At 48.5% G+C, this 24709-nt stretch overlaps 1 protein-coding gene across 1 annotated transcript in view; it reads left to right on the forward strand.

Annotated features, from left to right (window-relative positions):
- ADCY10 (adenylate cyclase 10) overlaps positions 1-24709 on the forward strand; it is a 47696-nt gene that overhangs the window by 12782 nt on the left and 10205 nt on the right. Inside the window, exons 11-24 of the mRNA XM_016202361.2 lie at positions 102-291; positions 6032-6087; positions 7593-7746; positions 10362-10554; positions 11061-11147; positions 13854-14128; positions 14971-15107; positions 16001-16129; positions 17511-17789; positions 17922-18212; positions 21187-21256; positions 21515-21746; positions 23512-23619; positions 24085-24260. Of these exons, the coding sequence (XP_016057847.2) occupies positions 102-291; positions 6032-6087; positions 7593-7746; positions 10362-10554; positions 11061-11147; positions 13854-14128; positions 14971-15107; positions 16001-16129; positions 17511-17789; positions 17922-18212; positions 21187-21256; positions 21515-21746; positions 23512-23619; positions 24085-24260 (2377 nt within the window). The remainder of the gene's footprint in view (positions 1-101; positions 292-6031; positions 6088-7592; positions 7747-10361; positions 10555-11060; positions 11148-13853; positions 14129-14970; positions 15108-16000; positions 16130-17510; positions 17790-17921; positions 18213-21186; positions 21257-21514; positions 21747-23511; positions 23620-24084; positions 24261-24709) is intronic.

The raw sequence follows: 24709 nt of genomic DNA on the forward strand, positions 1-24709 counted from the left end.
GGAGTAAAGGGTTAAAGCGCCACCTGGGACAGGGTCTCTCAGATTACACTCAGTTCCTTGGCAGCTTCTCTCTGCTCTTCACCTTCTCTTTGGTGTTGCAGTCATTGGCCAGAAAGTGAACATAGCTGCCCGGATGATGATGTACTACCCTGGAATCGTGACCTGCGACTCCGTCACCTACAACGGCAGCAACCTACCGGCCTACTTTTTCAAAGAGCTTCCGAAGAAAGCCATGAAAGGTGTTGCAGATTCTGGACCAGTCTATCAGTGTTTGGGCCTTAACGAGAAAGTGTGAGTGCAGGGGCGGACTTTGCAGTAATCTGTAGTAAAGAAGGGGGAGAATTATGACAGCAAAACAGTCACCCATTTCAGGTTTGAATCCAATTTATGAAACTGAAATTTATTCCTTCCTTGGACGAAGGCCCAGATTTCAAAATCCTTCGTCTTTCTCCATCCTACTGATATGGTGGAAGACCCGTCTACCCTGGTTCTGAGACTCCGAGGGTGATTCTTCAAAGGTTGTGCAGACAGAACGGGGAACCCCACCTTTACGTATCTCAGTGAACCAAGGTGGACCGACCATTAAATATGTATTACTTATCATACCAACTTTGCACCGGCATTGGCAGGGCTAATAGAGTATAAGATACTGTTCTTCCTCTAGGCCTCTACTGACATAGATTCCCTCAAAGCCCAGCTTAGATGCAGGGCTGTCACTTTGGGGCTTAAAAGCCCTCAATGGCTTCCAGTCATTTTCATGATGGTGTTTCAGTTCCTTGCAATGACATACAAGGTAACCACCTGCCTTTCCAACCTCACCTCCTCCTGGGTGTCTAAGTAGATTGTCCTCCCCATCACCCACCCCATCCCTCGTCCACTGGGAAAACCAGTCAGTCTTTGATATGCAGCTCAGGGTTTGTTCCTCTGTGGGGCTGGCTCTGGAATACCCCGTGGCAGCTCAGCCAGAGCAGCTCTTTCCTCCTCACGTAACCAACTCTACAGCCCATGCTTCTCTGAGAGCCCTCATCACACTCATCACAACTGCCTGCCTGCTGCCTTTCGAGCTCTCTGATTATTGCTGTTCATTCTTGTATCCCCGGCGCTTGGCGCTCAGCAGGCACTCAGCAGTGATGATGAATGAATGACTCGCACGGGAAGTGCATGTGTATTACTCTTTGTATTAATCAGCCAGCTGGAATCCAGGCCTTAGGGACCAGGGAACAGAATTGGGGCTGCAGTAGGTCCAAGGAGTCTTTTTCGCTCACTTGTGTATCCCCAGGGCTCAGCACTGTACTTGGCATGTGTAGACCATCAATAAAACGCTGTTTGAATAAGTGAATGAATAGTAATAATTTTTTGTGAGCCCTTATTAAATATTAGGCACTTTATCTCAAAATATATAATGCATTCTTTTTTTTTTTTGTTAATCCTCACCTGAGGATATTTTTTCCATTGATTTTTTAGAGAGAGTGGGAGGGAGGCAGAGAGAGAGAGAGATTGATGTGAGAGAGACACATCAATTGGTTGCCTCCTGCATGTACCCCAACTGGGGCCAGGGATTGAACCTGTAACCCAGGTATGTACCCTTGACCAGGAATGGAACCTATGACCCTTCAGTGCGTGGGCCGATGCTCTACCCACTTAGCCACGCCAGCCAGGGCTATAATGTATCCTTAGTACAACCATATCAGGTGGAAACTATTATTATCTCCATTTTATAAATTTAAAAACTGAGACTCAAAGATGTTAAATGACTTGTCCATGGTCATAAATCTAGTAGGCAGTGGAGACAAGGCTCAGAATACCATAACAATGCTGCATCATTAGCAACCACGAAAGATCAGTAGTTATAGTGAACACTTACTTACCTCGCAAAGAAGTGGCTTCAACTGATCTTGGTTGATTCGACTGATGTAGCCTCAGCTCATGCACATGCCTGGGGTTCAGCAGATTGTTGGCTGACCCAGGAGGACCCCAGGTTGGGTAGCTGGGCGTTTGATTGGCATAAACGGGATGATTTGGCTCTAGGTGTCTCATCCTCCATCAGGCATGTCGTCCAGGCCAAATCAGAAGAGCAGGAGAGAGCAAGCCCAAGGCACAAGCATTTTCCAAGCCTCAGTGTCGTGTGCACTAGCATCTCATTGGCCGAAGCATTCACACGGCCGAGCCCAGAGCAGGAGGGCAGCTACAAGTTACCTAGCAAAGGGCACAGACACAAGTAGAGGTCAACCTGCCACAAACCCAGCCTGCCTGATCCCAAAGCCTGCCCTCTTCGCGGTTTTCCTCTACCATCTCTGCAAACAGAGAGTGTAGAAATACAGACACAAATATGAACGGCCCGGTTCCCGCCCTGAAAGCTCAGTCTAACAGGGAAGACCCACACATACAAAGTTAGCTGTATGTTACACGGGAGATTTGCTGCGTGCTATGCCAGGAGAAGACAGGCAGTGTGACAGTACAGACCCGGGAATGAGCAATTTCACCAAAAGGGCTCCTTCAAGAGGCAATATGCAGGAGGTTAAGGGTGGCGGCAGACTGAGTGGAAGCTACACTGACACTCTCTCAGGACCAAACTGGAATTACAATTAAAATATAGAAAAACCATCCCGAATAATCAACTGCAACTGAAGATGAGCTGGGGAGCACCCTCATAGCCAAGGAGGAAAAGTGGAGACCACATAGAGACTGGTAGGAAGTGCAGAGGTGAGAGAGGGCCGGCTGGGCTCCCACAGGCAGCAGCTGAAGGTCCAGAGGGAGATCTCAGCCGGGGTGGGGGGTGGAGGTTCCCACTGAGGACTCTGGGGTCTAAATCCCAAGCTTGGCTTCCCAGCCCAGAGCACCAGAACTGAGAAAGGTGCCCACAAAACATCTGACTGTGAAAAGCAGCTGGGTTTCTGTCTGCCAGGGAGAGGTGGCTGGAAATGCAGGCACCCTCTTAAAGGGCCAACACACAAAGTTTCGTGTGCAGCCACTCACCTTGGGCTCCGGCGGGGGGAGGGCAGAGTGGACTGGAGCTGTGTGAGGAGAACCTAGGGTTGTGGGCTCTGGAGAATGAGATCAGAGGGCACCCATCTGGATTCCTGTGCCGAGTCATTCCCCCATACTGCAGAGGACATCTTTCTCAGGCAGACATTTACCTTCCAAGCAGCTTTTGCCTGAGGGGGAAGCAATTGCCCCACCCCTCTGGAAAACCTCTCCCCCTACCCAGTGGAGTTTCTACAACCTGAGGCTCATTAAGAGAATCAGATTAATTAGCCTGCAGGCAGAGGCAGACCTCAGAGTGCTTTGAGTCTTTGCCTGATCTGCTTCTGGACTTGGGCCTTAGAAAAGCAGACTTTGGTGTGCATCTTGGTCCTGTCCAAACGCACCCAGCCCCAACAAAGGGCACCTCAAGCTTTGGGTTGTTTATAGCTCCAAACAGGGGACTCAAAGCCCATCACAAACAGCATCTGACATTGGTCTGCACGAGAGAACTTCCAAAAAGACTGAGAGTCCTAGCAGGCCTACCTAACACATAGAAACAAACCCAAACAGGCAGCCAAAATAGGGAGACAAAAAAGCAAGCACCAAATGAAAGAATAAGAGAGGTCTCCAGAAAAAGAGCTAAAAGAAATGGAGATATGCAATCTATCAGATATAGAGTTCAAAATACTGATTGTAAGGATGTTCAACAGCATGAAAAAAGATATGGAGACTATGAAAAATGACCAGTCAGAAATGAAGAATGACATAGCAGAAATAAAGAATACATTGGAAGGAATAAACAATAGATTAGAGGAAGCTGAAGATTGGATCAGTGAATTAGAAGACAGGGTAGAAAAAATCACTCAATCAGAGACCCAAAAAGAAGAAAACAATTAAAAAACAGGAGGACAGTCTAAGGAAGCTGTGGGACAACATGAAACATAACAATATTGCATCACAGGAGTGCCAGAAGAGGTAAGCAAGGGTTAGAGAATGTGTTTGAAGGAATAATGGCAGAAAACTCCCCTAACATGGTGAAGAAAAAAGTCACACAAGTTCAGAAGGCACAGAGAGTCCCAAGCAAGAAGAATCCAGAGGCCCACACCCAGAAACATCATAATTAAGATGCCAAAAATTCAACACAAAGAGAGAATCTTAAAGGCAGCTAAGAAAAGCAATCTGTTACCTACAAAGGAGCTCCCATAAGGTTGTCAGTTGACTTCTCATTAGAAACTTTACAGGCCAGAAGGGAATGACATGAAATGTTCAAGGTAATGCAAAGCAAGGACCTGAAGCCAAGACTACTCTATCCAGCAAGGCTATCATTCAAAATAGATGGTGAAATAAAGAGCTTCCCAGACCAAAAAAAAAAAAAAAGGCTAAAGTAGTTTATCACCACCAAACCAGCATTGCAACAAATGTTAAGGGGACTGCTGTAATAATAAGAAGAAATAGAGAGAGAAACATAGGCATAACGAATTAAAATGCCAATAAATAAGGACCTAACAATAATAACCTTAAGGACTTTAAGGAGAGATCAACAGCAATACAGTCATAGTTGTGGACTTTAACAACCCACTGACTTCACTGGATAGATCTTCCAGACAAAAAAGATAGCACAGAAACAGTGACTCTAAATGGCACACTGGATCAGATGGGTTTAATTGATATTTACAGAACATGTCACCCCAAAGCTGCAGAATATACATTCCTCTCAAGTGCACGTGGGTCATTCTTAAAGATAGGCCACATGTTAGGACACAAAACCAGTTTCTAAAAGTTCAAGAAGAAATTAGAAATCAACTACAGTAAAAACATTCAAAAACATTCAAACACATGGAGGCTAAATAGCATGTTATTAAACAATGAATGGGTTACCAATAAGATCAAGAAAGAAATCAAAAACTTCCTGGAAACAAATGAAAATGAACACACAACAACCCAAAATCTATGGGACACAGCGAAAGCAATCCTGAGAGGGAAGTTCATAGCACTGCAGGCCTACCTCAAAAAGCAAGAAAAATTTTTAGTGAACTATGTAACCCTACAACCTAAAGAATTAGAAAGCTCTCCTAGGAGGCTGCCCAGACCAGGGCTTTTGTTTGCTGGGAGTATTTTTTGCTACTGCTTCAGTTTCATCAGTTATTAGCCTATTCAGGTTTTCTGATTCTTCCTGATTCAGTTTTATATGATCTCACTCATATGTGGAATCTAATAAACAAAAACTGATGAATAAAACAGGTCCAGAGACATAGAAGCATAGACCAGACTGGTGAATCTCAGTAGGAAGGTGGGGGTGGGGGAGCCGGTGGGGAGAGATTAATCAAAGAACTTATATGCATATATGCATGACCCCTGGACACAGACAATAGTGTGGTAAAGACCTGGGCTGGGGTGGATGTGGGTTGGAGGGGACCAATGGGGAAAAAAGGGGGAGATATCTGTAATACTTTCAACAATAAAGATAAACTAAAAAAAATAAGAGGTAATATGCAGTGGTTGGGCATATATGCACCCTGGCCTAGTCACCACCAGACACCGGACCTTGGACAAGATAAACTCTCTGCGTCTCAATTTCCTCACTTGTAAAATGGACATAATAATAGTATCTTCATAATTAGGTTTGGTCAGGAGTAAAGAAAGTGATACGTGTAAGGTACTGGAAACTGTGCTGGGCACATAGAATGTGCTCCACAAAGGTGAGCAGGGATGGTTTGAGCACTTGGTGGACTCTTCCCAGGATGGGGGACAATATGCCACATCCTAGTTGATTGGGTCCCATATTGGGTGCCTGGTTCCCTGGAAAGGGGTCAGTTCTGCCGATGCAGAGTCAACCAGCACTTACTGAACAATGTCCCAGGCGCTGAGGAGAAGGCAGCTACGTAAGTCGTTTGGACTCTCTCTTACCAGGTAAAAGCGCCTCCCATCTCCTCTCGGTACCTGCAGCCCGTGAGTGGGGGAGACTCCTGCTGGAGGCTGGAAGGGAGGCTCCCTGGGACCCGAGAGCCAGCCCCGAGCTCTCCGCAGCGCCCGGCTTTGACTCTAACCTCTCTTTTCTTCTCTTCAGCATGTTTGGTATGGCCTACCTCATCTGCAACAGAAGTGAGGCTTACCCTTTGCTGGGTAGGTAGTGGGCCTTGATTTTTAAACCCCTCTGTTGAACTCTAACACAACATACAGAACAGGACGCCAATGATAAGGCTGCAGCCTTCATGAATTATCACCAGTGAACCTATGCTCCACATCCAGGCCACCAAACAGAAAAAGAGCAGTGTCGGGGCACCCCACGTGCTTGACCTCTCCCTTCCTCCACAGACCGTGACACCCTCCTTTTCTTAGGCCATTTTGAAAATGCACATCACTGAAACGATGCATCATATATCATACACGGCTTCTGTTAATCAAGAGCAAGGCCGGGCCTTCCGCAGGGAGCTGGCCAGAAAGGGAGGTTTGGCCCCAAATGAGTCTTCAGCTCTTTTGACAGAATTTGCTCACTCCCTTGAAATTTCAATCCTGCCTGTCCCTTCCCATCCAGGCTTCAAACATTGTGCCAACTTTCAGATTTTAACCTGGGCCTCCAGCTACATGCATTAAAAAACATACAACATAATAGTGCTGGGGTTGCAGCCCACGCTGACTTTCATTGTTTTCCTTTTCTATGTTTTCCATATTCTCCAGTGAGCATGTTTACATTTACTATAATAAAAAAATACAATTTCTTTTTACTAAAAATTTAGGTTGCTTTTATGATAGGAGTAACACTACATGGTTTTTTAAAGGAAGTTGAATTTTCTTATCACTGATAATGCTTCTAGTAACCCTGAGATAAGTATAATTTCTCATTCACAGAGAGCAAGTTTCTTTCCAGAACTGGAAATAAATATTGGAAATGAAATATTCCATCCATAATTATTCAATATGGGAACCCTAACTATAATAAATGTATTTGCTAGTGTAATGATCTATAGATGACTTCCACTGTGTTATAGAAAAAGGAAAGGAAAGGAAAGGAAAGGAAAGGAAAGGAAAGGAAAGGAAAGGAAAGGAAAGGAAAGGAAAGGAAAGGAAAGGAAAGGAAAGGAAAGGAAAGGAAAGGAAAGGAAAGGAAAGGAAAGGAAAGGAAAGGAAAGGAAAGGAAAGGAAAGGAAAGGAAAGGAAAGGAAAGGAAAGGAAAGGAAAGGAAAGGAAAGGAAAGGAAAGGAAAGGAAAGGAAAGGAAAGGAAAGGAAAGGAAAGGAAAGGAAAGGAAAGGAAAGGAAAGGAAAGGAAAGGAAAGGAAAGGAAAGGAAAGGAAAGGAGAACTGGAGTCAGCTAGCCCTGGTTTCATTCCTGGCTGTGTGGTCCCGCAAACCTCACTGTTCTGCACTAAAAGTAAATGGACATTCTAATGCACATTATAAGAGTCACATATGTAATGCACATTATATTGGGAATTACATACAACTGGAAAGCTCTAGAAAAAGATGTTAAAACATTTCAACATGCACAGGACCTCACGATAGTCCATGAACGATGTCATGAAAATTCCAAAGGTCTTCTTAAGTGTCATATCACTATGTGCTTTCTTATGTCTCTAGACTATTTTATGTTGACTGGGTTTGCTCCCTTTTTTAAAAATGAAAATGACAGGGCGAGAAAAGGAGCTGAAATACTTCAGGTGCACTATGAGGGAATTTCTGATGTCCAACTGCAGCCGAGTCCTCATGTATGAAGGATTGTCAGGCTACGGAAAAAGCCAGATACTCATGGAAATTGAGTACCTATCCCAAGGTGAGAACCACAGGTGAGTGTCTGGCAATGACCATTTATTTCTTGTCAACCAGAGAATCTTGATGTCCTTAAAAGTTTCATCTATTTTAATGCTCCTCTCCTTTGTATAATTTGCCTCATGTAAACTACACACAGCCTATCCATTACAGGGTGCCATGCGCCCTTGTGCTAAATAAATAATTAATGATAAACATATCGAACCAAGACAATGAGAAGCTGGGCTGACCCTGGAGACCCTGATTTAATACCAGGTGGGGCGTGGATATCAATATGTTAAAGCTTCCTGAGCAACCCCAGTGTGCAGACAGGCTGAGAACAGCTGGCAAGAGGTGGAAACCAAGACTCAGTTGGGTGTGCAGAACGGGCATATCAACTTATCCTGCCAGCTGACAGCCACTGGTTCACACCCTTCAGCCCTGTCTGAGCGGGATTGGCAATGGCAGGCTCTGCGTTTCCTTTAGAAGGCAAAGCTGGTGTACTTACCGCACGCTGCTTGTTTGCTTTCAGAGTGTGAATGTCGAGAGGGCCCTCTGTGGGGCGACCCTTCTAGCACCCTCACTGTGGTCAGCATGGTATCAACCACATGACGGCGACAAGGAGCTGATGCTGACGCTGACGCTGACTCTGATGCCTCGCAGGCTTCCACCCCTAACCCGAAATCTTTATGGGGAAAATGCTTATTAGCCTGATATTATTTTTAGCTGTATTTCTACTCTTTTTTTATAATCCTCACCCAAGGGGTGAGGATATTATTTGCCATTGATTTTAGAGAAAGTGGAAGGGTAGGGGACAGGGAGAGAGCGGGGAGAGGGAGAGAAACATCGATGTGACAGACACATTAATGGGTTGTCTCCTGCATGTGTCCGACCGGGGACAGGGGTCACACCTACAACCCAGGTGCTCGCCCTTGACCGGGAACTGAGCCTGAGACCCTCCAGTGCGCAGGCCAGTGCTCCAACCACTGAACCACAGTGGCGAGGGCCATTTCTACTCTTTTTTAATGTCAGACCTGAGAGAGGCCAGTTTTAGAATATCTTTAACATTGTTAAGGAGATAATTCATAACGCCAGAAGACATTCATTCATTCCATCACTTACTGAATTACTACTATGTTCCAGGAACTGTTAAGTGCTGTATCCATATGCTAGAGCTGCTATAACAAATAGTTTGTTACAAACTGGGTGGCTTCATCAGCAGAAATTTATCATCTCTGATTACCGGAAGCCAGAGTCTGAGAGCAAGGTGTTGGCAGGGTTGGTTCCTTCTGAGAGCTGTGAGGGACAACCTGCCTGTACCTCTCCCCTGGCTTCTGGTGCAATTATTTCTGTTGCTTGGCTTATCGAAACATCACTCCAACCTCTGCCTTCATCTTTGCATGATATTCAACCTGTCCGCGTCAAATTTCCCCTCTGATAAAGACACAGCCATATCGGATTAGGGGCCCACCCTACTCCAGCTTGACCTCATCTTAACTTCATTACATCTATAATAACGCTGTTCTCAAACAAGGTCACATTCCAGGGTACTGGGGATTAAGACTACAGAATATGAATTTGCGAGGCGTGAGTCAACCCATAACAAGTGCCAGTGCTTCGAAGATGGAGATCTGATCCCTGCCCTGGAGGAGTTCTCACAGAAGAGAGATGACAATAGGAATGGAATTTGGAGAGGACAGTGACAGAGGAATGTCACAGAGTGTGGTGGAAGGGGAGAGAGGCATGTGTAACCCAACCTTGGGACATCAGGGAAGAGTCAGAGACTGCACCTGAACTGAGGTGTGCAGATGAGCAGGAAAGGAGGGGTTGGCAGGCACTGTGGGACCTGGTGATAGTCCAGGCTGGGGAGACAGCAAAGCAGCAGCCTGGGGAGAGTGAACGGCTCTGGCTGTGCTGTCTGTTGTAGGTGGAGGGTAGGCTGCTGGGCAGAGAGTGGCAAGAAACGACAATGAGGCCTTGGAGAGTCTCGTACGTCACATAGAGGAGTCCAGACTTACACCTTTAGAGGATGGGAGCCACTGAAAAACTGTGACTGAGAGAGAAGATGTGCATCTATCTAGGCCCAGGGCCTCTGTGAATACAGTGCATTCAGTGCCGCGACGCCAGGCGGGGCTGGAGGCACGGCATTCGGTAGGCGGGCAGAGTGTGGGGCCTGCACCACGGCGGAGGTGGCGGGGCTGGAGAAGTGGCAGCCAGGTGAACTTCCAGGGCTTAGGAACGCCGTGGAGCAAGGAGTGTCTCCGAAGCGGGGTGAAGGAGGCGTCCCGATCGCTGGGGGCGTTTCTGCTGGGACAGCTGAACATGCAGCGTCAGAGCTTTCCTTCAACCTTTATTATTCTCCTTTTCTTTTTTCTTCTCTTTTCTTTTATATATCTTTATTGATTTTAGAGAGAGGAAGAGAGAACGAGAGAGAGAAACATCAGTGATGAGTCATTGATCGGCTGCCTCCCGCACGCCCCCAACTGGGGATGGAGCCCACAACCGGGCCTGTGCCCTGACGGGAATCGAGCCGCGATCTCCCGGATCCTAGGTCAACGCTCAACCGCGGAGGCACACTGGCCGGGCAACCTTTATTATTTTCATAAAATATATTTAAAATCTCTTTTCTGATTCTTGACTTTCTTATAAACAGGACTATTGCTATTGCCTTGACTAAGATCAGCTTCACTCAAGATTTTTATACCATCCAGATACTCATGGCCAACGTCTTAGGTCTGGATGCTTGTAAACACTACAAAGAACGACAGACCAACATTCAAAATAACGTCAAGACACTGTTGGATGAGAAATTCTACAGTATCTTTAATGACATTTTCCATGTCCAGGTAACTACTAGTGTTAGACTACTACAAGAAATAGTGACGGGGCGGGCGTAGCAACTTCTCCCTGATGCTTTGTGATTTAGCAGCTCTTTGGCTTGTGTGATCTTTTTCTTTTCTTGCCTGGAGAATCTGTGTGGTGAGGAAATGGCTCCCAATCTTCCCTGCATGAGCATTCCCCTTCCTGAGACATACCGGAGGTGTCTAGAAATATATGCTCAAGAAAATCCAAACGCCACCTTCTGGTTCATTTTTCCCCACCTTTCTGTCATAGCTGTACAATCCTAGCAGCCCCTCTGCTCCCATAGGTGACTGCCAGAGCAAAGACAGAGCATGTGCTGTTCTACTAGAGTCAATGACATAGGGTCTTAAAGCTAGGAGGGACATCATGGATTATCTAACACATGAGGATTTTAAGGCACAGAGCAGTAAAGTGACTTGCCCAAAGTCACACAGCTAGAAGGTCCCTTTGCTCTGTTCCCATGCTCAATGTTCTCCTTATTCTTGCACAGTTCCCTACTTCACGAGAGGTTTCCAGGATGAGCGCCTTGAAAAAGCAAAAGCAGTTGGAAGCATTGTTTATGAAGATCTTGGAGAAAGTAAGAACGTCTGTGGGTCAAGTAATGGGGGGAGGAAAACCGGGCATCTCAGCACAGAGCCAGGAGGCCTGAGGGGCAGGGAGCTCTGAATCGTGGGGAAGCTTGTTTCCTAGTGTTTCAGTCTCTCCCATCCTTCCAAAGCTCGAGCTCAGAGGCTTTTCAGAATGTAGCTAAACTTGAACGGAGTCCCTTAACTTTACTCCTGCGAGGGCGGCCTCTCCTGGAAACCGCCCTGTTTCCCGGCCGTGCGGGATGCAGCACATCTCGGTGGCTGTGCACATAGGCTTTCCAGTCAGACGGCCAAGGTGGAGCCTAAGGCCTGTCACCTGCTACCGGGGAACCTTGAGCGAGTGACTTCGCCTGCCTATGCTTTCGTTTTATCGTCTATAAAACGGGGAAACAATGGTACCCAGCTCACAGGGTGGTAAGGCTTCAATTAAACACCCGGCCAATGCTAGTGCGCTCTGTGCGTGATGGCCACCAAATCTATATTCTAGTGCCCACCTCTCCTATAGGCGCCAGAACCACGTGTCCAAGAACCGTGGGCTCCGCAGAGATGCAGTAGCTCCCGCTCACTTCGCTGTGTCGGGGGGCTTCCTCCCCGGGGCCTGCCCTTGTCCGATCGGGCCTGGCGTCGCCCGGCAGATTCCTTCATGCCGTTCCCCCCTTCCTGTCTGCTGCCTTCCTCCCCACCCCCCACCCACACATCCCCTCCGCTGCCCCTCCTGTTCTCCCTGGGCGGTCTCCGGACCCTCGCGCTCCTGCTGCTGTCCTCGGGCTCCGTCTCCTCCGGGGCGGTCGTCATAGCTCCCCGGCCCACCCCAGGCCTCGCACCCCTTCACTCCAAGTCGTGTTCTTATAACCGCCTGAGTGCGCACGCAAATCGCACCACCCTACGCCTCACACTCTCACAGTAACTCCCATTGCGAATGAGATAAAAGCCACAAGATTATTTTTTAACCCGGAGAAATGCTATTTGTTCTTCAGCGTCGCCTCTTTGGTGAGAACGCCCCAAGTCACTAGGCAGGACAACCCCTCTTCTACCTGCTTCTGTAATACATTGAACACATTTCTGATTATATTTAACCCCACTGCGGTTTTGAGCTCCTAAGGACAGGGAGTCTCTCACTCATATTTGTGCCACGTAATAACCGATCTCTGGCATATAACACACGTGGCTTGTACCATGTGTATAACACAGTGTCCCCCTTCTCCGTCAGGAAATAAGCGAGGCAAGCTGCGTAGTTTCTGAACGCAAGGCTTTGGACCATTCGCATCACAAGGATCCAGCAAGCTTCTTAGAGAATATGGACCTATGAGTCCTACCCCTAAAGATCCAGAAGGGCTTGGGTTGAGCGTAGGAATCTGTTTAGCTCTGTGCTTTTGTTGTAAAACTTCTCAATTGATTCTAATGCACAGTTTAGTTTGGAAGCCACCACTAAAGCTGTGCTTTCACTACAGGCTGTGACGACGCTCTTTGTGTTGTTTACTCTCTGTGTGACCATGGCAGGTCACCTAACCTGTCTGTGCCTAACTTTTCTCAATAAGGAGAGTCAGTAGCACCAGCTTCCCTGAGCGTTCTGAGGACTCAATCAGTTTATGCGAAGAGCACATGCAGTGCTGGGCACAGCATGGGTACAGTGTCCATGTGGCTTCCACTCACATTAGAGAATCCAATTCACTGATCTTGTTTAAATATGAAGAACTGGGGCCAGTGATAGACTATCGAATTCATGCTTTTTTTGTTCCTATTCTCCTCCCCTGGGTTCACAAATAATACTGACAACACCATTAATTAAAATGTTCTCAGGGTCAATGAAGAGCTGAATTTCTGGAAACAGAATGGGGCTGTCAGAGTAAACTTAGTAGTATATGTGACAAGGCAGGTTACTAGGTAGTGACTGTCCTGTGAGATTGCAGTGTTACAGTAGCCTTTGCTGCTTTTGTTTACTAAAGCAGGGGAAAGAATAGTTAACCCGATCTGTCCTCAGAGGGAATGGGAGAGGCTGAGCCAGCGGTGAGTGTGGGGGCAGGTTTGTCCCTTACACACCCGCCATGGCAGGAATGAAGGCCTGCTGGGCAAGGGCTGACTCTAATGTGTAAGGACACAGTGCCCTGGCACCTAGACCGTACCTGACTGTCACAGGTGCCCGATCACGCTAGTGAGCCAATCAATAATTCAGACCAGGTAGGGAAAGGCAGCCTGCACAGAAGAGAGACACGTGATCTGTTTTCGGTGTGACAGACTCGAGTTCCAGCTGGAACAGCAGCAGGTGCCAGGGGGTGGGGCTGGCTCCGCCTCCTTGAGTGCCCAGCCCTCATGTGGTGTGTGCTGGGTGTGCACTGGTCTAATACATGTCAAGTTGATATCCCCGGGAGGCCTTCATCTGCCAATAGATTAAGATGACGTGTAGTAAACATCTGTTATTTTATGGAATGGGTGCTTTTACGTGGCCACAATCCTACCTCCCCTACAAATGTGCATTATCTTTGCACAAAGATTTGCCCAATTAAGAGTCCATTCCAGCCAGCTCTGTCCAAATTGCCACAAATTCCAAGTTAGTGGAATCTAAATTAATTCACCTTTATTGGGAAAAAAATATTTAACTCACCCCACACAACCAATGGGTACACACACATACCCACGCATGGACAAAAGCCCCAAGTCCTGCAGCGCTTTCCTCTGTGTTTCTGTACCTTGTCCAGACGGTGAAACAGGAAAGAGTTATTTTCATCATTGATGAGTCCCAGTTTATCGATTCGGCCTCCTGGGCCTTTCTGGAGAAGCTTATCCAGACCATCCCTATCTTCATCATCATGTCCCTGTCCCCATTCACCGAGCCGCCCTGTGCGGCTGCCAGCGCCATCATAAAGAACAGGAACACCACCTACGTCACCCTCGGCGCCGTGCAGCCCAGCGACATCCGCAACAAGGTCTGCCTGGACCTGAACGTCAAGGGCATCCCCAAAGAACTGGACTTGTGAGTAACCTGCCTCTCTCTGGAGGGCTTAACATCTGCATTCACTGCCCAGGTCCAGACATCATCAAATTCCTTAAGGTGCGGCTTAACGTGCCTATTTCAGAATCTGGCTGGGCCGCCTTTCGAAGGGGCCATCCTTCAGGCTGGGTAGGAGGGATGCTGTCCCTCTTTCCTTGTTACGGTCCCTGTCGTGCCTGCTCAGACGCTGCGTGGTGACATCGGTTTTGTTTCCCTTTCATCTAGCCGGGTGTGGGTTTTCTCTAGTCAAGTCTGAGTCAAGACCTTGTCATGAGCAAGTGACTCAAAAGGCAAACCGGTAAACATGAAAGACCACAACTTGCACCTAAGCGAGGTCCTGCTGGGCTGGCGCCGTCTGTTGGTGCACATGGAAGGCTGGCTGTCTAGTCAGTGCTCCTGTGCTCACCCTCTCCTGGGGCTTGGCAGGAGTCCCCCGAAGCACACAGGCAACACCTCGCCTTTAGCTGGCTGTTCACAGCTCACCTGGTGTCTGCCTCAGTTCTTTCTGGTAAGGTTGCCTTGCTTCTGGAAGAAACATTGAACATATAAACCAGAAATGAATGAAAATGGTCACTTAGAAGGCGAGGAAGGGAAGCAAGGCTGAGGATGTGCCTTATTTTATAGTTTTGGCTTTGGAAAGATGGTAAATGTTTTATGTAATTAGGAGAAAAAAAAGAAAAGAAAAAGCAATCCCTAAAAATGGAAAATACATGGAAAGCCGTGGAGAATGAGAAGAGATCATTTTCCAGTGGCTGAGAAGTCGCAAACGCTCCTCCTGGAAAGGTGGCTCCTCCAGGTAAGCAGTTGCCTCGTGTGCACTACAGGTACCTGGTGGAGGGAAGCTGCGGGATCCCATTTTACTGCGAAGAATTGCTAAAAAACCTCGACCAGCACAGGGTGCTCATCTTCCAGCAGACGGAGTCTGAGGAAAAGGCCAACGTGTCCTGGAATAACCTGTTCAGTGAGTCCCCGGCAGTTTTCCCTGCCCTGCGGAGGGCGGCAGACTGGGCCGTCCGCAGGCGGCCTCCCGGGGGTCAGAGGGTTTGGGGAGTCAGGGACTGTGTGGGACCTGAGGCCTCTGACTGTGGACTGTGAGAGAACATAGAGCGTAGCCTCTTGGAGTCCCAGAAGACAAAACTATGAGGCAAGTTTACCAGTCAAGCCTCACCATTTTTAATATGTCCTTCTGGTACTAACCATGTCAGAAGTAGAGTTCTGGCTCCTCATGAGTGTGTTGGCATCTGAGTGTGGGTATCTGAACGTGTGTGAAATATATGTTATTATATACTGTAAGATACATCCTGATACTCTTTGAATCAAATTTTTGTAAAGCTGCATGTACTTCCAATAGTTTTTGTTTGGGGCCAGGGGTGGAAGCAGAGGCACAAAACATGTTTGTTTGTTTTTTGTTGCTGTTAATCTTCCCCTGAGGATATTTTTTCCATTGATTTTTTTTTTTTTTTAGAGAGAGTGGAAATGAGGGAGACAGAGAGAGAGGTGAGAGAGACACATGGATTGGTTTCCTCTAGCTGGCTCCCCAACCAGGGCCAGGAGAGAACCTGCAACCCGGGTACTTCCCCTTGACCGGGAATTGAACCAGCAACCCTTCGTGTGTGGGCCAATGCTCTAACCACTGACCCACACCGGCCAGGGTGGGACAAACATCTTCTAAATAAATTTATGTTTTTCTTATATCAGTTTTACCTAATACACAGTATTCCAGACTATTTGGTGAGCCAACACACACCTCTGCCTGCTCCTCCTCACGCGAGACCCACCTCAAAGTTCACCAGAAAGTCAGGATAATTTCAGAGCAGTAACTGTCACCTTTTCTTTCCCATTACCTCCTGGTAGAGAACGTTGCTAAGCCAACGGAGCAGTTAAAACCATTCACGCTAGGCACTGAGGAGGGGAGTGAAGAAGTTTGCAAGCTCTCTAGCGGCATCAGATTGAAGAACCTGTCACCACCGGCGTCACTGAAAGGTACAGACAATTCCACCTGGTGCCCTCTGCTTCCTCTAGCTCCTAGATTTATTGAATTTCGAGTCCCGCCTGTGATTGCCTTGGCAGGGTGAGACCAAACGATTTCTCTGGCCGTATATGCCCAAGGGCCGGATGGTGTGTGTGCCCCCCCACTCCCCGTCGTCACCCCCCCCCCCCCCCCCCCCCCCCCCGCTCTGGGACTAGGGTGTGAAAGTGAGAAAAGATCATACTAACCCCTGGCATGGCTTGTTTTGCTGGCTTGTTTTGTGTTTCCCTGGGGCGGGGGGGCGGGAGCTCCAAGTAGGTGGGGTTTTTCTGCTGCTAATTAGGAGTCACCTCCCTCTGTGCATATTTTGGTGTCTGATTTGCACAAAGTTTTCTTCAACTGCATACAAGAATGAGGTACAGTACATTTTCAATTAAGCAGAAATCAAGTAACGAGAGAAAAGTAATACCGAAAACTTTTCTGCCATCTGCTTTTATAAGAGATGACTGAGAAGGGAATTTATATCAGAAATGTATTATTACCATTTTAAAGAAAACGATTTTCCGGCCACGTTCTTGTGTACACTCAGCTCTGATTCACGCCGTCTATAAAGAACATCAGATGCTTCAAAGGTGACCCAGGGGTGCCTCAGGGTTCTCAGTCTACAAAAGAGCTTCTAGCTCATTTCTGTGTTTCCATTTACTGTGTCTAGCGGCATGGGACGGTGGCCTCTATAGCGTTCTATGGACAAGTTGAGCTCTCATTTTGTCCCCGATGAGGGTGACGGTGGCCTCTATAGCGTTCTATAGACAAGTTGAGCTCTCATTTTGTCCGATGAGGGTGACGTAATGACACTCTGGTCTGATGTCCGGGAGGCCTTGTGAGCTATGATACTGATTTAGATGAGAAGTTGGGATCGGTGCTGCGAGCTCTCTGACACTTTGTCATGAGCATAGAGATGGTGACGGATTGTCACCAGAATAAAGGAATTGCTGGGGAAGACAGAGGGAAGCCTCCCTGCTTGGGGGTCCCGAAGAAAGAGCAGCCAGTGAAGAAAAGACAGCTAGATAGTCAGCACAGAACATGACGCAGGCCCTGTTCCTTCCACCTGCTGCGCCTCACCCTTGTCACACTTTAAGACATCAGAACACCTTGAGGGCAGTCTCACTGTCGTCTGGCCTTTGTGCCAAGCCTGCCGTTAGACCACAGCTTCTGCGTTTCTCGTGCTTCCAGCACAAGCACCCTGTGAAGTGGCCCCGAGCAAACGCTTCTTTTGGCCTCGCTTGGCCGGGTTTCTGCGGACGAGAGCTGTAGAGCAGGACAGGGGTCCGTCTCTGGCGTGTATCTGATAAAAACAGATGACCAGCTCCCTACTGTGTGGCTTTGCACCTGCAGAAATCTCTCTGGTCCAGCTGGACAGCATGAGCCTCTCCCACCAGATGCTGGTGAGGTGCGCGGCCATCATCGGGCTGACCTTCACCACCGAGCTGCTGTTCGAGGTTCTCCCGTGCTGGAACATGAAGATGATGATTAAGGCCCTGGCCACCCTGGTGGAGGCCAGCGTCTTTGACTGCTTCCGGAACGGCAAGGAGCTCCGGATGGCGCTCAAGCAGAATGCTGCCTCCTTTGAGGTGAATTACCGCTCCTTGTCTCTGAAGCCCAGCGAAGGACAGGGTGAGTAGAGCTGGGAAGGGACCCATATTTCCCCTCAGTTACAGGCACATCTGAACCAAGGAGCTGATCCGCGGTAGGTGGTGGGGCTGGCTTGTGCCCCCGCCTGGCTGAAAAGCCCCCTCTGTTCTCTAGCTTACAGGGAGGAGGAAGGGCTCCGGGAACTGGAGAGCGAGGTCATCGAGTGCCACATCATTCGGTTCTGCAGACCGATGATGCAGAAGACAGCCTACGAGCTGTGGCTCAAGGACCAGAAGGTGTCCATGCACTTGAAATGCGCCCGCTTCTTAGAGGAAAATGCCCATAAGTGTGACCGGTGCAGGAGCGGGGACTTCATTCCCTATCACCACTTCACAGTGGACATTCGGCTCAACTCTCTAGACATGGACTCCATCAGGCAGATGGCCAAATCCCAGGGATTCAAAAGTAAACTGACTTCTTTCTTAATTAATCCTAACCATTCCTGGGGAATGTGAGGGTTTCAGGTCCCCCAGGGTGTGGGCACAACTGAGTCTTGAGACTTCAGCAGCAGAGGGGCGGGGGGCCTATGTGTGGTGGAGCTTGGCAAAACCAGTCTCACTGCGAGACTGTCTGGGAGGATTTGGGGTAAGGACTCTGGCAAAATGGGGTGTGTCCAGTTTGAATTGAAATGTCCAAAGGGATAAAACAGACCCAGTGCCATTCACCCCAGGGATGGAACCCTAGGGGTGGGGTGGGGTGGGGTCTGATGTGGTGTGGTGAGAGCAAGAACCAGGCCACGAGGGAGATGAGAATGTCCTCATTTTGTCAGTGGAGTTTGGCTGAGGTTCCAGCAGAAGGAGACAATGAAGGGAGAGGCCTGCCGGGCTGAGCAGGTCAGGGCCCTGGCGAACAGGACTTGGTGGGTTCAGGGCCATCTGGGAAGCCAAAGTGAGGAGGTCACAAACTGATAACACAAACCAGCCAAGCATCTGGGAAATCACAGTGGAGGATTCAGGGGGTAGAGCTCACGGGCCCGGGGACCCAGTTCTCACAGGCATGACCCGTGTCAGACAAGGCAGGCCCTACCTGTGGGAACCCCTGGCCAACAGCCTTGCTGATTATGGCTAAATCTGCCTGGAAAAGCAGAGACCATAAGTAGAGGATTCCTATATTACATGGATATTAAAAATTGGGAAGAAATGTGAGTGAAGTGCCTAGCACATAGTAGGTACAAAATAAATCCTTGTTCTCTATTTTACCTGTGCTGTCATTTGATTTTCATATCAGCCCTTGAAGGTGGAGGGTTATTTTCATTTTATACATGAGGAAATTGAGCTTCTGGAAGATGAAAGAGCTTGTGTAATACCCCAGAACAAGTGGCTGACTTTATTCAATCCCAGGTCCATTAACTTCCAAGCTCATTTCTGTCCCCTGACACCTGAGCTTTCCGATGTGCAGGGCTGGACTTTGAGGCAATACTGGCCAGGGTCACTGGAGACCCTGCGTGAGGAAGGCGATTCCCTTTCAGTCCTCTTGCAACACTTGATCAAGGAGGAAGCAGCTGAGCACTGTGGTCCTAGCCTGTCCTTGCCACTGCAATAACGCACTGGCCAGTCTCCCTCTCTAAAAAAAGAGAGGTCAGGTCAAGAGCCTTCAGGTCTCTTAGAGAGAGTCTGTATATGAGGGTTTCAAGTCCCCCTTTCTGCACAAAGATGATGAGCCTTTAGTAGTGTCATCCCACTGGGGCAAGGAAGACATCAAGGGAATGCACAAGTAGCTGAGCCTAGTGTTTATTACTAGTATGTTACATTTCCCCCCATGCATTATAGTTTTGAAAAATTGGAACTAGGTTTTTTTAATGACTGTTATAAAAGTAGTATATCTGTAACATGATGTTGAAATTGAAATTTTTGCCAAGCACTAAAATACAATGGATGCTGCAAACCAAAGTGAGGTAAATAGATGGATAAACAGAATTTATGAAGGAAATAGCTGAGAATCAGTTATAATCTTGGAGCCTTCTTCCAGATCCAAGACATAAACATGAGGAGAGTGTGGAGAGGGCCTGGATTTGTGAAGAGATGTCCTTGGTGAGAACCATGAGGTTCCCTGTGCCCTCAGGTTGGTTGCTTCCTTCATCATCTCAGCCCTAGTGAGTTCAAGGACACGGAAGAAGGGGCCCACCCCACGCTAGAGGGCTGGAGTGGCTGCACTGAGGCTTCCAGAACCTCAATTTCCTCATGTATAAAATGAAAATAACCCTCCACCTTCAAGGGCTGATATGAAAATCAGCTGGACTGAGCTGCCCTCCCAGAGTTTCGGAAAGAATGTGTGAGGGGTTTTCACGGATCCGTAGATTAAGGGCAGATGTCAGGACTTAGAGATAAACAATTGAAAGTTGTCGGCATATGGATGGAATTTAAAGTCAAGGGCAGATGAAATTACTGAGGAAAAGAAAAATGGACGAAGAAGGGGGTCCAGGACCAAAGGGCTTACCAACATTTGGAATGTCGGTGGAGGCGCAGGAGCCGAGGAGGAAGGGAGTGGAGAGAGTGGGTGTCACAAAAGCCAGTTAGGGGAGCGGTCAGTTGTATTGAAAAGGTTACAAAGAAGTAATCTTTGGATTTAGCAACATGGTGGCCACTGGTGACCTTGACAAGGACAGTTTAAGTGGGAGGATAGAGGCATCAGTCAATTTATTCAGCTCCCAGATGGCACTTTGGGGGTGGGGCAGGGGTGCAGGCAAGTTAACCCTCACGCAGCCTGCTAAGGAGGGCGAGAGAGGCCGCCCGGAGGTCGTCGGGCATCACTCTGTGGGAGCAAGGGCACAGAAGTCTTTCAGAAGGTGATAACGAGGGGCTTCAACTGAATTTTTATAAATTAAAAGATCCACGGAGTAAAGCATCCGCTTGAAGCCAGCAGACCTAGGTTCTAGTTCTGTCTCCGTCACTAAGAGATGACAAGTCCCTGCCCTGCCCTGGGGTTTCCCTTCTGCCTCCCTGGAGAAGCATCTAGGTGAGACAACCCTCATTTGTTCTCTGATTTAAGGTCATTATGGAATTTTCTAACAGATTGAAGTTAGGATGGACTGAAGGGGTTTTTTGGGTTTTTAAAATCCTCATTGAGGATGTTTATTGATTTTAGAGAAGAAAAGAAGGGAGAGAGAGAGAAACGTCGAAGTGAGAGAGAAGCGTTGATTGGTTGCCCTCGTACAAGCCCTGATGAGGGATCAGACCTGAAACCCAGGCATGTGCCCCAACCGGCGATCGAGCCGCAACCTTTTGGTGCACAGACGCTGCTCTAACCAACCGAGCCACCCGGCCAGGGCTGACCGGAGGTTGGAAAGTCAAGGTTCTCTGCCCTTTATAACCGAACACCAGACATCTGCGCCGGGCAGAATGTCTAACTGACCCATACCACTTGTTTGCTTGTTTTCTAGCTGAAGAAGAGATCACCTTTGCCAAAATAGAGATTCCGAGGAAGTCTGATATATTTTCAGAAAATACCAGGTACAGGGCATATGTAAGTGCTTAGGGGGTACAGCGCGGACGATTGTCATTCAGTTCCAACTGCTACAGTCCCGGGTCTGGCCAGGAACTCGGGCCTCCGAGGCCAAGTGGAGAAACACTGAGATGCGTGGGGAGCTTGGTCAGTGGTGCCCACATTAGGTTTTCTCATCTTGCTCTTTTCTTAGTCTGTAAAGATGTTTTCATATCAAAAACTATACCTGCTCTTTATTACTCCCATTTATTTCTGCATTTGGACAGTTCTGAAGAAATCAAAGAAAAGATCTTGAGTTTCTTTGACATCATTATATCAAAGATGAGCCCGTCTCAGGAAGACATCATCCCTTTGGAATTGTGCCAGTGCGAGGAGATCCTAGAGGTGGTGGTCATGCCCCTGGCCTACCATTTTCTGGCTTTGGGAGAAAACAACAAGGCCTTGTATTACTTCCTAGAGACGGCGTCTGCTTATCTCACCTTGGAGGACAATTACATGGTAAGCTGCCTCCACCCAGCTCTCTTCCAGGAGCCAGAGGGGCCTGCAGCCTGCTTCCCCCCAGCACCCCTTCTTCTGGAAATCAAATTGCTCAGACAGGAAATGACCTGAGATTGAGACAAAAAGTGAGGACAAATTGCAAATAGCATTATGCGCCATTTAATATACTGCCACCTGGAGAAACCTGCGGTGAATTTATTGCTTCAGTCTCCCCAGGCTCCCTCAGCAGTGCCACCACAGCCCTTACCCTCTGCCTTCCCCAAACACTTGTAGGTCTTTGGATAAGTGCGAACCGGGTTTTAATCTTGTGACCTCCAGAGAGGCTTGCACCCTTTGTCTTCACATAATTTGCACTAAATTCTCATACATACCTTCAGACCACCAGGCCCTGGTGAGCTCTTCTCCGGGGTAAGGGTAAATACTGTTCCAGGGCGATGTGCCCTTAGAACTGTGGGGACTGGACACAGAGAGTGAGTGGAGAATTCATTGTTCAGTGAGCTGGGGCGCAGCTGAATAGGTTTCTTTCTGGCAGATGTCAGGGCTTTAAGGTGCTAAGATAGCATCAGTCTCCCTAGGGGTCAGGCTAGGGCTGGGGCCTATTGCGTCTCTCAAACTTGACTTTATGTCACTTTCCATGGAGCAGCTGGCTGGACTCACCTTCCATGAACTCACTTGAGGAAGTGCCTTTCTGGGCCTGGCTTCACCTGGCTCTGCCAGCTTCACACCCCCGAGTAGCCAGGCCTGCAGTCCTCAGCCCACCCTGGTGGTCTGCCCCATACTGTACAGTCTCATCTATCACAGCAGCCTAACCGACCCTCATACCTTAGATTTACACACCCTTAAAACTAAACCCTTCAAGGTGTTAGCAAGCCCCAGTTCTCTCAAGTATGTATGTTAAGAATGAAAGTCTCCTCAGTACATTTTATACACATATGGGGAGTGGGGGGAATAAGGCCAGTGAGTCCCAGGAAGAGAAGGTTTTGGGAGCCCTGGGGCCAACTTGCTAAACCTGCAGGGAGTGAAGTGCCAGGAAGACAAGGGTTGAAAGCTGGGCTCAGAGTAAGGCTCCAGATGTGCCATTGGCACCCCTCTCCCACCAGAGAAAGCCTGGTGGGACCCGCTGGCTGCAAACTCACATTTTGCTCCTGCCTCCCACACGTGCCCCTGGGCTGTCACTTCACCTCTTCGAGCCTGACCTTGCCTGGGGTCACACATGCCGGGACTCCCCTGTCTGGCAATGTCATAAGAGGTTGAAGGATGAGTAAGGAGAGGTGCTCAGGGCCATCCCTTCCTCTCCCATTTCCCCAAAGGTGGCCCTGGGAAGGGAAATGGGGGCAAGTCATAACTCGTCCCAACAGCAGAGACCAGCTTCTCATAGACGTGGGGATGTATCAGGGCCGTGAATGTGTTGTTGGAAATAAGGGAGGCTGGGGATGGAATTATTCAGAGGAGGCATTTGCCCTGGAGAGATTTCAGGTAAGGTGACTAATGTGACAACAGGAGGAGTGGAGAGACTTGTAGATTCATCCTCTAGAACGAGTGATCAGGTGGACAGAGATGGACATGAAGGTGGCCTGTGTCTTCAGCAGGGCGTCACCCATCCCATTCCTGTCCAGAGTTTGGAGGCTCTGTCTGATCAGGAGCGGGGATGGAGGTGGAGTTGGGACCTGGAGTGGCCCCTGGTTCTCCCCCTTCTGTGGAGCCTGGGGCAATGGCCCCTCTGTGGTCTGCGTCCCCGCTGACTCAGCACCTTCCATCTTTGCAGGCATACACGTACTTGAATGAGGGGGAGAGGCTGCTGAAAATTCTCAAGCAAAAAAAGTCTGTGAGTCAGACTTTTGAGTCTGCCATCTTCTATAGCCTCAAAGGTCAGGTAAGAAACCATTGAAGACATGACTGTTTTATGATTTGCCACTGGGGATGTACACGGAAGACATGGACACCACCCCTGCACTTTGTGCATCCGCCCCCCACCCCACCCAAGGTCCTTTTCCAAGACTCCAGAACCCCAAGTGCCTGCACTCAAACCTCCTCACCATCCCTTGCCAGCAATAAGATCTTCCTTGTCTTTCTTGACATCTTTATGAAATGTTGTTCTAACAGACCCCCAAAATGGACATGAATGGGTAAACATTTTCTCCGAGGTAGATGATTCACACCAAAGATGCTAAATGCTAGTCATTCAACCATCCTCCCATGCACACATTCAAGAAACACCACTACGCACGGGGACATTGTTCCTGGGCCATAAATGACCATCTTCTGATTGGAACCCTAGTATTGTTGGAACCCACCAACTAAGACCAGAGTCACTGCTTTTTCTCCTTTCCCCACGTAGGTCTGTTTCAACATGGGCCAGATGGTACTTGCCAAGAAAATGCTGAAGAAGGCACTGAAGCTCCTCGACCGGATTTTCCCCGACACCTTCATCTCTGTGTTTTTCTATACGCATGTTGAGAAAACCAGACATTTTCATTATTTGAATCAGCAGGCCCAGGAGCTCTCACCACCAGGGTAAGGGAAGGAGCCGTGAGAGCTGGGTTTGCATCTCACTCCCAGAGGAGGGAGGCCTGCACATATGCCAATGGTCGGACCCCAAAGCAGTTCTGGAGGCTGGGCGTCTGAGATCAGGGTGCCAGCATGCTCGTGCGAGGGCCCTCTTGGGGTCGCAAACTTCCCGTTGTGCCCCCACGTGGTGGAAAGGGCTGGGGGAGGCTCTCTGGATCTCTAATAGCACTAATCCCACTCCCAAAGGGCTCCACCCTCATGACCTGATCACCTCTCAAAGGCCTCGCTGGCTACTATCATTACTTTTGGGGGTTCGAGTTCAACATGTGAATTTGGAGGGATGCATAGAGACCATGGCAGAATGTAGTAGTTAAAATCGGTCGGTTCCTCCCTTGAGCTGAGACCCAGCCGCTGAGAGCAACATGCCAGAGGTAGGCAAGCGTGGGTCCTGGCGC

This window comes from Miniopterus natalensis, chromosome 19, assembly GCF_054644295.1.
Source record: "Miniopterus natalensis isolate mMinNat1 chromosome 19, mMinNat1.hap1, whole genome shotgun sequence".
NCBI lineage: Eukaryota > Metazoa > Chordata > Mammalia > Chiroptera > Miniopteridae > Miniopterus > Miniopterus natalensis.